We start from the raw sequence: 13,674 nt of genomic DNA on the forward strand, positions 1-13,674 counted from the left end.
GTCTCTTGAAAATAAATAAATAAATAAGGCAATTGGGTTTTAGCTGGAAAAAAGCAGTGAAGGAGGAGAGAACCTATGACTCTCAGGCTCCAAGATGAGGTTGTTGGTAGCTGCCAGATGGTCACATGCCTGAGGGTTTGTTTTCTTTGCAGAATGTTTTAGCTGGTGCCTTGTTTGGGCCGTGGCTGGGGCTTCTGCTGTGTTGTGTGTTGACCTCGGTGGGTGCCACATGCTGCTACCTGCTCTCCAGTATTTTTGGCAAACAGTTGGTGGTGTCCTACTTTCCTGATAAAGTGGCCCTGCTGCAGAGAAAGGTAAGAGGAGGGGTCACTTCTGAGAGCTGGGACCCCAGAAAGTCACCACGTGCATGGCCTTAAGAGAAGCAAGTGGCAGGGATTTCCCACAGTGCTCTTCCACGCTGTCTCCAGAGGTCCTAGGGGTTCTTTTGATGTCTTCAGGAGACATGGACCTGGGATCAAATCCCAGCTCCATCATTACCAGCTCTGTGACTTTGGGCGAGTTCTTGACTTCTCTGATCCTCAGCATCTCTATTTTAAAATGAGGAAAACAATCTGTCCCTGAAGGGTTGTTGGAAGAATTGGGAACAGATTATGTAAAGTGTCTAGAACAGTGCCTGGCACCAGCAAGTTTTCAATACCTGGAAACCCTTTCTGCTTCTTAACAGCTTTCTTCTCTTTGGCTACAGGTGGAGGAGAACAGAAACAGCTTGTTTTTTTTCTTACTGTTTTTGAGACTTTTCCCCATGACACCAAACTGGTTCTTGAACCTCTCGGCCCCGATTCTGAACATCCCCATCGTACAGTTCTTCTTCTCAGTTCTTATCGGTAAGATGCCAGTGGGGTAGGTTTGAGTCTTCAGAGCTGTCACACTGGGGGTCTGCCCTGGGTTATTGGCCACATGAGCATGTGCCTGCTTCTGAGAACACAGGCTCACAAAGTGTGACTTCAAGCCTTAGGATCTAAAGAAATGATTCCTGATTTCAGATCTACTCAGGCTTCAACATGAAAACCCATAAAAATACTTTTGGACTAAATGAAGATTGTTCATTGCATGGCTGTATGCGCTGGGCACTGGGATTAGAAGAGATAGTCTGTGTAAAGTATACAACTTGGCCCGTAGTAAGTACTCAGTAAATGCTAGCAGGAAGAGCAGGGTTGGAATGAGGGTATGTGTCCATGAGTTTTGAGTGGGGACAGAAGAAAGGAGCAGAGCAAGGGACTTCCTGTCTGGTTTTTGGCCACTGTTTTGATTAAGTTCTGCCTTAGGAAGAGCTGGCATCAATGAGGTTCCTTCCTGCCTTTTGACAATTGCACAACCTGCAGCAAGCTACTTACCTCAATGGGCCACCTGGCTAGGAATAGAGCAGTGTTTCTCAAAGTGTGGGCCTTGGGCCACCTTTATCAGATTGGTAGGGTCAGGGGGCTTGTTGAGAATCTAGATTTGGGGCCTACTCGAGACCTACTAAATCAGAATCTTGGGAGTGGAATCTGGGAATATGCATTTTAATCCAGTTCCTAGTCAGTCATTTTCAAACTGCAAACCCAGTCATTCTCAAACTGCAAACCTATTAAGAATCGCCTGCAAACCTATTAAAAATCACTTGGAGGCCAGGCTCAGTGGCTCACACCTGTAGTCACAGCACTTTGGGAGGCTGAGGCGGGCATATCACTTGAAGTTGGGAGTTCAAGACCAGCCTGGCCAACATGGTGAAACCCCGTCTCTACTAAAAATACAAAAATTAGCCTGACGTGGTGGTGTGCGTCTGTAATTCAACGGCTTGGGAGGCTGAAGCAGGAGAATCACTTGAACCTGGGAGGTGGAGGTTGCAGTAAGCTGAGAGGATGACACTTCACTCCAGCCTGGGTGACAGAGTGAGGCTCCATCTCAAAAAACAAAAACAAACAAAAAACAAAAACAAATCACCTGTGGAGATTTTAATCCCTAAGCTAAGGCTACACCACACATCAGCTAAATCACCTCCGGGGTAGGGCTCAGGGATCAGGAGCTTTTGATGTTTTCCAGGTGATGCAAGTAGTTAGTCCCTAGAAGGGATTCTGCTGGATCCTGAGTTTTGCAGTCTACTGAATTAGACGATATCTAAAATTTCTCCTTGCCTTTGACAATTATATGACCTCCAGCAAGCTACTTGCTCTGAAGGGACCACTCATCCAGATAAGGGGCTGGGACTAGAGCAGTGTTTCTCAAAGTAGGGGCCTTGGACCACCTTTATCAGAGTGGTAAAGTGCTAACATCCTGTAAGATCAGTGACGCTGCTTTCTGCATACTGGAAGAAAACCACCCTCCTTAAGCCTAATGCAAGGATCTCTTTCTCTTCAACCTTCCTTAGAGCCTAGAGGGAAAGACGATTCAGGGCTTCTAGGTCAAACAGAGCAAAACTGTGGTTGAGCAGCTGCTATTAATAGGGGATACCTGAGAGAAATGGAGATCTTAAATAGAAGCAAGATCTACCACAGCCAATTCTGGTCATAGTGGCTTTCAGGCAAGTGCCTCAGGCCCTCAGCTAGTGGGGGTTTGCAGCTTCTCATTACCTAGGTGGCTTGGCAAGATTCTGGAGGCCAGGCTTCCTGTCCCCTGTCTCACAAGCTGTGTGATCTTGAGGGGTCTGGGATCTTCATCTCCTGTATGCTTCCTCTCCTATGGAAGAGGAATGGACTATCAGAGGGTTCCAAACCAATCAGAATCTCGGGGTGGGGTGGAGAAGGGGCTTTTAAAATACAGGTTCCTGGGCACTACCCCAGAACCAAGTAACCAGAATTTCTGGGGTGGAGCCCAAGGATGTGTTTTTAACAGTGTCACCAGCTGATTGTTCTGCAGCTAGCCTGGTCAGCCAGTCAGACTTTTGGAATACAGTAGATTTGATGACATCTTTGAGACAGTGCAGAATGTGAATAGTACTTCTTTTAAAAAACTGTCAGCAATGGCACTTCTCTCTTTACTTTGGCTGTTGGGTACTCATAACCAAATTTGGGGCCCACTTTTAGCAAACAGGTGAACCCTATGCATTTTTCTGGTAACTGTACTCCCTGATGTCTTGTATTCTTCTGCACACGTTTTGCTTTTCCTATTTGAAATTTTAATTAATTAATTTATTTATTTATTTTTGAGACAGAGTCTAGCCCTGTCACCTGGGCTGAAGTGCAGTGGTGAGATCTCGGCTCACTGCAACCTCTGCCTCCCAGGTTCCAGTGATTCTTCTGTCTCAGCCTCCTGAGTAGCTAGGATTACAGGTGCATGCCACCACGCCCGGCTAATTTTTGTGTTTTTAGTAGAGACAGGGTTTCACCATGTTGGCCAGGCTGATCTCAAACTCCTGACCTCAGGTGATCCACCTCGGCCTCCCAAAGCGCTGGGATTACAAGCGTAAGCCACCATTCCTGGCCCTATTTTAAAATTATAGTAGTATGTATTATTTGTGTAAATATCTCAAGTTCTTTTGTTGAACAAGACAGGTATATATGGGAAGTGAGGAAAGGAGGGAAAAGAATAGAAAAGAAGGAAAGAAGGGAAAGAGTTAATATGTGTAAGGGTCAAGAGTCAAGCAAAAAAAAAAAAAAACTGTAGTCACTATTCCTGGTGACATTTCTGAATTATTATTTTCTTAATTTTGCTGCTGTTAGTAACAGGCACTTTTCCCTTTTCTTCTTGCAGGTTTGATCCCATACAATTTCATCTGTGTGCAGACAGGCTCCATCCTGTCAACCCTAACCTCTCTGGATGCTCTTTTCTCCTGGGACACTGTCTTTAAGCTATTGGCCATTGCCATGGTGGCATTAATTCCTGGAACTCTCATTAAAAAATTTAGTCAGAAACATCTGCAATTGAATGAAACAAGCACTGCTAATCACATACACAGTAGAAAAGACACGTGATCTGGATTTTCTGTTTGCCACGTCCCTGGACTCAGTTGCTTATTTGTGTAATGGATGTGGTCCTCTAAAGCCCCTCGTTGTTTTTAATTGCCTTCTATAGGTGATATGGACACTGTACATCAATGTGCAGTTTCTTGTCAGAAAGCACACTCTACTTTTGAAGGTGTATTACATCAGGTTTTCAAACCAGCCCTGGTGTAGCAGACACTACAACGGATGCCTCCTAGAAAATGCTGTTTGTGGCCGGGTGCAGTGGCTCACACCTGTAATCCCAGCACTTTGGGAGGCCGAGGTGGGTGGTTCACAAGGTCAGGAGTTCAAGACCAGCCTGGCCAAGATGGTGAAATCCTGTCTGTATTCAACATACAAAAATTAGCCAGGCGTGGTGGCAGGTGCCTGTAATCCCAGCTACTTGGGAGGCTGAGGCAGGAGAATCGCTTGAACCCAGGTGGCAGGCAGTGAGCCGAGATCACACCACTGCATTCCAGCCTGGGTGATAGAGTGAGACTCTGTCTCAACGAAAAAAAAAAAAAAAAGAAAAGGAAAATGCTGTTTGTATTATATTTTGTGGTCTAATAAGGAGCTCAGGATAGCCTGTTGTATTTGCCTCATGCCAGCCCTGAGCTGCCTTGGGAGAAGATGCTGACCGTCCTTGTCCAGAGTACCACTTTTGCAGAGTGACAGGCTGCTGGGACAGATGTCCTCCTGTTGCATCTTTGTGGATGTTGAATACCGACGATGACATGGGAACCCACATCACTGACACCGCTCTTCATCTTCTGTTAGTCTCTTGAAGAGCATTTCTTTTGTACTTTTTTGCTGATGACCTACCTCGTCATAAGCCAAGTGAAACAAGTTGACGAACTGCCTAGGACTTCCACGTATTGCTCACATGCATGATGATTTCTGTCATGCTCTTGTGTTCAGACACACTGATGTTACCATGTATGTCAAACCTACTTATGATTGCATGTCCTGACAGTTAAGCTGATTGCAAACAGACTATTAAATATGAATGGAGCAAACGCTGTATGTTATGGATATGTTCTGGAGAAATTCTTATCCATCTGGATGGGGTAGGGCCCTTGACTCACCTGAATCAGATGACCAGGCAAACATTTTATCTGTCCTTTCTGCAGGAATCTCTTCTGGGTCATGCTGGGAGAATGAGTTCAGTATATGAGGCCATCAGGCAGTATACCTTCTGAATGTTTTTCATTTTTTTATTTGCTGAGAGTAACCAAAGAATAATTGCATCTTTTAATAATTGTGTGTTTTAATTCAAAGGGAAACCTTGGCTTCTGATAACTTTGTTGTGTTGTATCTTAATGCGCTAAGCTGGCATTACTTCCTCTAGCTGCAGTATGGAATTGGCACAGACCTGGATGAATGCTTCTAAAGACAGAGGGACCTTGGCACCTAAACTGACCAGCCCTGTGATCCTGCACCCCGCAGGAGTATCTCATCAGGACTTACCAGACCGTGGCTCTTGGGCATCATCTGCTGGGTTGATGATTTGGTTTGGCCAAGGGTCTTGCCAAGACTTTAATCTAGGCCTCTTGTTCTACATGAATTCTTGGGAATACTCATGTTCCATAGGGAGAGTGCATTCCCAGGTGATGGTTTTCAGTTGTGGTATGATCCTTTCACACCAAGGATTTCATTGTTGAAAATGTGTTTCTTTACAAGAAGCCTTGATAATGAGAGTGGGGGAAGGAGGCAGCAGACTTTGAAGACTGTGGCCCTTGGTGTTCTGGAGTAGGGAGAGGGAAGGAGAAACGCATTTTCCACAGCATCGCAAGTGTGTGCCCTTTGCCCCTTTTCGGGAATCTTAGATTTGCCTCCCTCCCTCCACCCCAATGATTTTGCAATAATGTGCCTTATCAGTTGTGAGTTTACAGGCAAAGCAATTTCCCAAATAAATGGATATAAGTATTCTGTGTGGTGCTTGTTTGAACATGTTGCTAACTTTCAACTACCCTTGCCAGTGGAAATTAGGATTGGCTGAAAATCAGACAGTCCAAAATGGTGTTTTAAGCTTTCCACTCTCAGGATGCTTCTTACCAAAATAATTTATTGGAAGACAGATTTTCATCTTCTTTTTCTCTCTCTGCTCCCTGTATAGTGGGGTCACTAGTAACAGGAGTAGCTACCAGATGGGCAGCAGGAAAGTATAGGGAAGAAGCAGAGTGCTGGTCTAACCTTTGCAGAATACTCAAGAAGAGGCTGTCACCAAATATAATGATGATTGCCTCTTCCTTTCGTGGCTGTGTCAAACATAAGAATCACAAACTAGCTTTCTCCATTACCTGTTTTTTGTGGCTGCAGGAAACCCAGTCATGGAAAGTCTTCCTTTCCCTCAAGTTCTGACAAGTGCTGAGATTGTTAAGGCAGCTCTCGGGACACAAACGGTACATTTAGAAAAAGACAGGACTAGAAAACAGTGAAGTACACTTTTTGTTTAATTCCATGCATTTGTTTGCTTTGATAGTCATTCTTGTTCCCATTGCTGTTCAATACAGAGAGGGAGCCGGCATGAGAAAACACTGGGAGCTGGGGACTGACAGTACGGGAGACCAGAGGGGAGGCAGGTAAGGACGTTCATTTGGAGACTTAACCACAAAAGAGAAATGCATTTGCCCCAAGTCCATAGGAGCTCAAATTATTGTAATAAAGCATCAAAGAGGGTCTTCCCACTTCCAGAGTCTGGGAAGTGGTCACTCTGGAGGTGAAGAGCCACTGGGGTTATACGGGCAAGATGGGCCATCTTCCTAATAGCTTGCACATGCTGGCCGGGGTTCCCTTGGCCTGCAGTCACTGGAGGACCCTGTCCACCTGGTCACTGGACAGCAGCCTGGGGCCGGGAGCCAGCGATCCCTGAGTGCTGTGAAGTGGCTCTGGAGAGCAGACCTGGGATGCTGCCGGGAGCTTCCTTACAGTGGTCTTGCCATCTGCTTAGGGCTCTGCTCTGTGATATCCTGCCATTGTACCCTGGCCACGTGACAGTTAACAAAAGCCTTAACCCACCTCTTGTTTCTCAGAGCAGTAATTTCAGAGCTCCCATCTTTAGCCACCTGTCCCTGAGAAATGCTCCAGGTTCCACAATGGTCCTCTGCTTAGCCTAGTTCAGTCCAACTTGAATAGGCATTTGCAGTATCAGTTGTAACATACAAACAAGCAGATTAATATGACTGTAATGTGCCAGTCTGTGAGGCTGGTAACACTGGTGGTATGAGTATCCTGGGATGTTTGTCCTATGAAATCAGCAAAGAAGAAACATTTTGCTGCCTGGAAAGGCACTAAATTCATACTGACAGTACAAGTCAAAGTCTCGAAAAGAATGTCACATTATTTTGGTGCATGAGTCTCATAGAGTCTAAGAAAGAAGCAAGTAACTGGGACTTATATTAATTTACTGTTTATAAAAGGTGAGGGAGGAACATATTCATTCAACAGAATTAAATGTGAATGAAGAGACATTTTGGAATTGGATCCATCAGTGATTGGTGTTCCTTCCATTGGAATTGTTGTCCAGAAGGGCAGTGGGTGGAGGGAAGTGACCTTTCCCCTTTCAATGGTACCACCCTTGACACCACAGGTGGAGCCATAAGAGAACACTATAGCGCGAGCCTGTCATTCTCCCGTTGGGGCTAACTCAAGCTCAAACAGTAATTTCAGTCAAGTGGCAATTGTTGCTCCAAGTGCTATGTTGAGAGGTTCTGAGGCTGTGTCTCGGCTCAGTAGGGAAGATACAGTGCTCAATACATAATGTTGGTCTTGGTCTTGGAGGGGGTAGATGGTGGCAAGTGGTAGTATAATATTTTGACTTCTGGCTCAGTGGGAAAACAAAACATAGCACACTCTACTGCAGAGCAGGGCAGGAATTCTATGGATTATAAATGTTATGTTCTGGAGAATTCAGTTCCAGGAAGTTCAAGTGGGACTGTTTAAGAAAAGGAAAAAAAAAAGTTGAGACATAGGACACTGAAGAAAAAAAGAGTAAGTCATCTGATCAAAAAGGATGCATTTATTCTTAAAGGATGCCAATGTTCCCCAGTGGGAGAGGGCATTTAAAATAGTCTGGAGGCTGGACGTGGCAGCTCACGCTTGTAATCCCAGTACTTTGGGAGGCCAAAGAAGGAGGATCGCTAGAGTCCAGAGTTCGAGACCAGCCTGGGCAACACAGGGAGCTCCCCATCTCTACAAAAAAAAAAAAAATTGTTGTGCATGGTGGCACACACCTGTGGTCCCAGCTACTCAGGAGGCTGAGGTGGGAGGATCACTTGAGCCCAGGAGGGTGAGGCTGCAGTGAGCCATAATCATGCCACTGTACTCCAACCTGGTGACAGAGTGAGATCCTGCCCACCCCCCCTCCAAAAAAAACGTCTGAGTTGGCACCAGGCAAACCCCAAACCCAAGCACATGTATTACTTAGAAAAGGAGAGGGAATAATTTAGCATGATGAAGCTCTACAGGAGATGTCCAGTACCTACTAAATCCTACTCAAAATGTCTTTAATTCTAGAAGGATAGATTTGTTGATGCCAACATTTTAAAATATAGTATCTCAACTTCAAGTAGCTAGATGAAGATACTAGTTTACAACAGAGCTGGCATCTTCATCTTTCTAAGCAGGAGCTCCCCACCATCTTGCAAACAGGTCTAAACTTAAGTGGTGGTAAGGTCCATTATAATTTCCAAGTAGATACAGGCTTCTCAGTCCCTCTGCAAAGCAATTTTAAAAGGAACTGTTATCCAGAGCATATGATCTAGAAATAGATGGAAATCAGAACAAAATGCTCATCTGTAACCCAAATTAAAACTCATCATCTTGCAGTCAAAAACAGATGCTAACTGAACATGGACATTCATCCCAAGGTGGTGAAACTTTCCATCAATGAAGCAGCTTGAAATCACAGTCTTGTGAGGTTCCTGGAAGCACTGTTGTAACACTTGTCGGGACTGAAGAATTAGCTCATAACTTCCCTGAGCTCTTGATTCAACACTCTTCAGATGACTGTGGAGTCGTTCTCAAAGAAACATACATCGATTCAAGATTTTCCTGGTTATCACAAGGCAGGCAGCAAAGGACCAGGCTGGGCCAGAAAAGGTATTTCCCTTTTTAACCTCCACTAAGGACATTATTCTTCTCTGAAACCTAGTCAGTTCTACTCCAAAAAATGTATTCAATATGGACTTTATTCAACTCTCGACTATACAATGAATGACTGAGATTCAGCCACTACGTACTACCCTAACATACTCATAACAGTTAATCCAGATAAGGTGTATGATGACAATAGTGTAACAGATAATCAAGATGAGAATTCAAAAAAAAACTGATCAAAATTATGAGGTATCAGGGGTAGGTTTTCTAGGAAGACCATCACTGAAAGATGTAAGATAGAAGCTGACCCTCATGTTTCTCTGTTGCCACTAAAGGTGGGCAAGAATTGGACAAAAGTGCCAGTGTTTCATGTTGGATAGAAAGAAAATAGAGTTGTAGCATCTCAGTTCCAAGGAATAATGAACCAGAGAGATTTGCAGTACAGTGAGATCTGAAGTCAGAGGATGGAAAATATGGCCTTTCAAGATATTTTTCCAGTGCTTGGTTCTCTAAGTGACCAGGCCTCCTTCTTAAAGTTCTTTAGTCTTGTTCTAGGATGATATCACAGTTAGGCATTTTATGTCATGCCCTACATGTATATACAGTAGTCCTCCCTTATCTCTGGGGGATACATTCCAAGACCCCCAGTGGATGCCTAAAAACTCTGGTAGTACCAAACCCTATATATACTGTGTGTTTTTTTTCTATACTTACATATCTATGATAAAATTTAATTTGTAAATTAGGCACAGCACTCTTGCCCTTTGGGGCTATTATTAATCAAGTAAGGGTACTTGAACACAAGCACTGCGATACAGTCATCTGATAACTGAGACAGTCGCTCTGATCACAGAGACTGCTACTAAGTGACTAATGGATGAGCAGCATGAATATGCTGGACAGAGGGAGGATCACATCCAGGGCAGCAAGGCGCAAGATCTCATCATGCTCCTCAGAATGCCGTGCAATTAAAACTTATGAATTGTTTATTTCTGGAATTTTCCATCAAATATTTTTGGACTGTGGTTGAGCATAACTGAAACCATGAAAAGTGAAGCCTTGGGTAAGAGGGGACTACTGTATACCATTTCTTTTTTCAGTCTCCCTGCTACTCCCCACTAGGAGAATAAAGATGGGAGAATAAAGAGGTCTGGCAGGAAGGAGATTGCAAACTATGTTGTCAGTTCTTGAAATGAATCCATGAGCCCTGTGCGGAAACCCTCTAGGTCTGTTCCTCTCAGGACATTAAATCATTCTCTTTTTATTTCTAATATAGTCCCATGATTTTATTTCCTAAGAAACTTTAGAAAGTTTACAGCTTTTGAACTATATGTCCATCCACTATTTGACATCCTGGGGGTTATCGGCCCACCCAGGAGCTTTCATGATCAGGTCAAAATCACATGTATCCACTGGGCTTCAGGGCAGAACATGCATCCTCAGATGATTGTTGTACACAGAAAATTAGGGAACACAGCTAAGATCAATACCAGGGAGCTCCCAAATGGCAGTTCCATTTTCATTCCTTCATTAAAATCATAAAATCCATAATAATTCCTGGTTAGCAATAAACACAATCATTGTGCTACATCATAAATTACACCTTCTGATCGACAGAAAATGAGAATAATATTATAAAATAAAACAACAATGATAATAATGCCATAACTTAAGATATTTCATGTAGTCCAGCTACAGAATTTTTACAAAACGGAATAATTTAATGCAAACAATACTGTTCTTTGTATAAATTAAACATTTTCCTTCATCCTACCTAAGAGCTATAAATCACAGACACTACATTTTAAATCAATGTATCAACATAAAGTGTAAACAAATGGATCAAACAAGCAAAAGGAATTCTAAATTCCCTCCTGCCTTTCCTTTTTGGCTGATACAATAAGTGAAACCCAGAGGAGTGACAATATTTTCATGTGCATTGGAAATGGTTTAACAGCTGTCTGTGCAAGTATTTCCTAATGTCCAACATGATGCAATGTCAAAGAGTCCAGCGAATCTAGAGAGGTTGTTTGACAGTAATCTATCTTGGAGACAGGGACAGGTACTAGGTCAACATCTATTTGTACATAAACTTCTAAATAAAATTTTCCATAATGCCAAGGCACCATGAAGTACCTTGGAATGCTTTTCAGAGCCCATGACCCTGGAGACAGGCAGGACCCTCATGCTTTTGGCAAATGTAAAAATCTTTCCTATCTCTGCTCAGCATCACTTGTTCTTTCCACAAATGTTCAAATCCAGTTCCTTAAAACTGCATTGATTTGGAGTGAAGTAAAAGATATTTTACAAGCAGCATTGAACAAAAATGCTATGGTGCTGGGAGAGGAGTTGCCTTTTGCAGGTTGTTTGTTTTTGCCTTATTTTGACAGTGGTAACCAGTCATTAAGACTTCTAAGATAGGCTGGGCACAGTGGCTCATGCCTGTAATCCCAGCACTTTGGGAGGCCGAGGCAGGCAGATCACCTGAGGTCAGGAGTTTGAGATCAGCCTGGCCAACATGGTGAAACCCCATCTCTACTAAAAATACAAAATTCGCTGAACGTGGTGGCGGGCGCCTGTAATCCCAGCTACTTGGGAGGCTGAGGCAGGAGAATCGCTTGAACCCGGGAGGCGGAGGTTGTAGTGAACCAAGGTTGTGCCATTGCACTCTAGCCTGGGCAAAAACAGTGAAACTCTGTCAAAAAACAAAACAAAAAACAACAAAAAACAAAACAAAACAAAAAAAGAACTTCCAACATAGAAGGAGCTAGTAAATAAAAACAAAGGGATGGTTTGGGCTCAGACGTTGTATAGACATATACATCCTAGCTGCCTTCAACGTCTGCTCTCCTGCTTGAATCAATATGACTCAAGTAGACAAGCAATCTAGTTCCAGAGAAAGGTGATTCCATCTTCTCCACGTAGCTGAATTGAGTGATCCTGAGAATGGAGTTTTATAAATTCCACGTTTGCTTTCCTAACACCGTTGTAGATGTTCTTTCTCTCTTACCCTTTTCTCCTCCTCAGTACTGCCCCCCAACCTTTGTTCCTACAGTAAGTGGTCAGCAGACAGAAAGGAAATGAGCTACAAGGAAATGGCACTTGAGTATGAAAGATCAACACATTGGGTCAAGGTAGCACATTTGTCAAGGTCATGACAGTGACAGCACTAAAAAGGGACGTATTTGCCAAAAACAAGATTTGACGCTATCTGTAAACCTCACTACCAACTGCTGCTTAAACATTTAAAAATGAAATCAGCTTCCACATATACAGGTTTGTTTGTTTTTCCCTCCTAGAGGAAGCACAGGCCCTTGAAGACGTTGGGTGCGAGTATCTGGTCACCAGACTTTTCTAGGTCATTTCTGTAACCCACCTGGACAGGCTGGTTGAAGTGAATATGATCTGTTCACAAGTTGCCTGGAATGGCTTTTCTTTTGGTGTTCTTTGGGTCCTGAAATGTTAAATGTCTTGCTCTGGCTCTTGTTTAGTCACTTATGGCCAAAAGACCTGGTCCCCTGTTCAAGCAGCAATAATACCTCCCGGCCCCACAAATTCCCAAGGATGTTGCTCCTAAATTCCACTTATTTCTTTTTTTCTGTTCTTTTCTTTTTCTTTATCTCTTTTTTTTTTTTTGCAAGAAATTATTGTATCTCTATCTCATATATAGTTCACTCTTTACAGTACAAAGTGTTAAAATGTCAAAAATAAATATCAATGTTACAGTAGCTAGAATATTCAATAAAATAGATCCCTGCCATTCTTGATTGAAATGTTCAGTGAGACTTAATTTCATTTGGATATTATTTTCCAGAGATTTGTGAAGTTTCATGTTCCTGTTATTGCAGCTCATTTCTAGGGGTTGTAAAGATGGGGTAGTCTCTCTTCCCAGACAAAATGCTGGGAGACAGTGGGACGAGTCTGGGGGTGGGGTGGATCTGAAATGCCAGTATAGTCATGAGATCTTCAGGACGTGTATTCCTTCATTACCAGGTAGCAGAGCTGTAGTGTTTATTGGTCCTAACTGTGGCATCAGAACACTCCCCATCTGAAGAGTCACAGTCCGATTCTTCAAACTGCATAGGGTTCTGCAAAGGCAAGACAAAATAAAACCTTAATTCATTTCTATAATCACTCAGTAAATATACACTCAGTAAATATATGTCAAACACCTCCCACACAACAGGCACTGTGCTCGGTAAGGGGGCTACAGAGGTAAATGAGACCAGGTCCTGTCCTTGTGGGGTTTATGGAGAAAGAAAACACATAAAGATGATGATGATGATTGCTACGACAATAATAACAATGCCCACCACACCACCACTTCTGTAGCGTTTGCTATGCTCCAGGCACTGTTGTAAGTACTTTGTTTATTTATTTAGAGACAGAGTCTCACTCTGTTGCCCAGACTGGAGTGCAGTGGCGTGATCCCGGCTTGCTGCAACCTCCGCCTCCTGGATTCAAGTGATTCTTCTGCCTCTCAGCCTCCTGAGCAGCTGGAATTACAGGCGTGTGCCACCACGCCTGGATAATTTTTTGTATTTTTAGTAGAGATGGAGTTTCACTGTGTTAGCCAGGATGGTCTCGATCTCCTGACCTCGTGATCCGTCCACCTCGGCCTCCCAAAGTGCTGGGATTACAGGCATGAGCCACTGTG

General features: G+C 43.5%; 2 protein-coding genes across 2 annotated transcripts in view; one reads left to right on the top strand and one right to left on the bottom strand.

Annotated features, from left to right (window-relative positions):
- Positions 1–5,849, top strand: part of TMEM41A (transmembrane protein 41A) — a 10,051-nt gene extending 4,202 nt beyond the window's left edge. Inside the window, exons 3-5 of the mRNA XM_011953390.1 lie at positions 153–314; positions 707–845; positions 3,691–5,849. Coding sequence (XP_011808780.1) covers positions 153–314; positions 707–845; positions 3,691–3,911 — 522 coding nt within the window. The 3' untranslated portion in view covers positions 3,912–5,849. The remainder of the gene's footprint in view (positions 1–152; positions 315–706; positions 846–3,690) is intronic.
- A 6,774-nt stretch (positions 5,850–12,623) lies between these two features.
- Positions 12,624–13,674, bottom strand: part of LOC105519848 (mitogen-activated protein kinase kinase kinase 13) — a 38,327-nt gene continuing 37,276 nt past the window's right edge. The window contains exon 11 of the mRNA XM_011953389.1: positions 12,624–13,105. Coding sequence (XP_011808779.1) covers positions 13,004–13,105 — 102 coding nt within the window. The 3' untranslated portion in view covers positions 12,624–13,003. The remainder of the gene's footprint in view (positions 13,106–13,674) is intronic.

Source organism: Colobus angolensis, unplaced genomic scaffold (assembly GCF_000951035.1).
Source record: "Colobus angolensis palliatus isolate OR3802 unplaced genomic scaffold, Cang.pa_1.0 Scaffold36, whole genome shotgun sequence".
Classification (NCBI taxonomy): Eukaryota; Metazoa; Chordata; class Mammalia; order Primates; family Cercopithecidae; genus Colobus; species Colobus angolensis.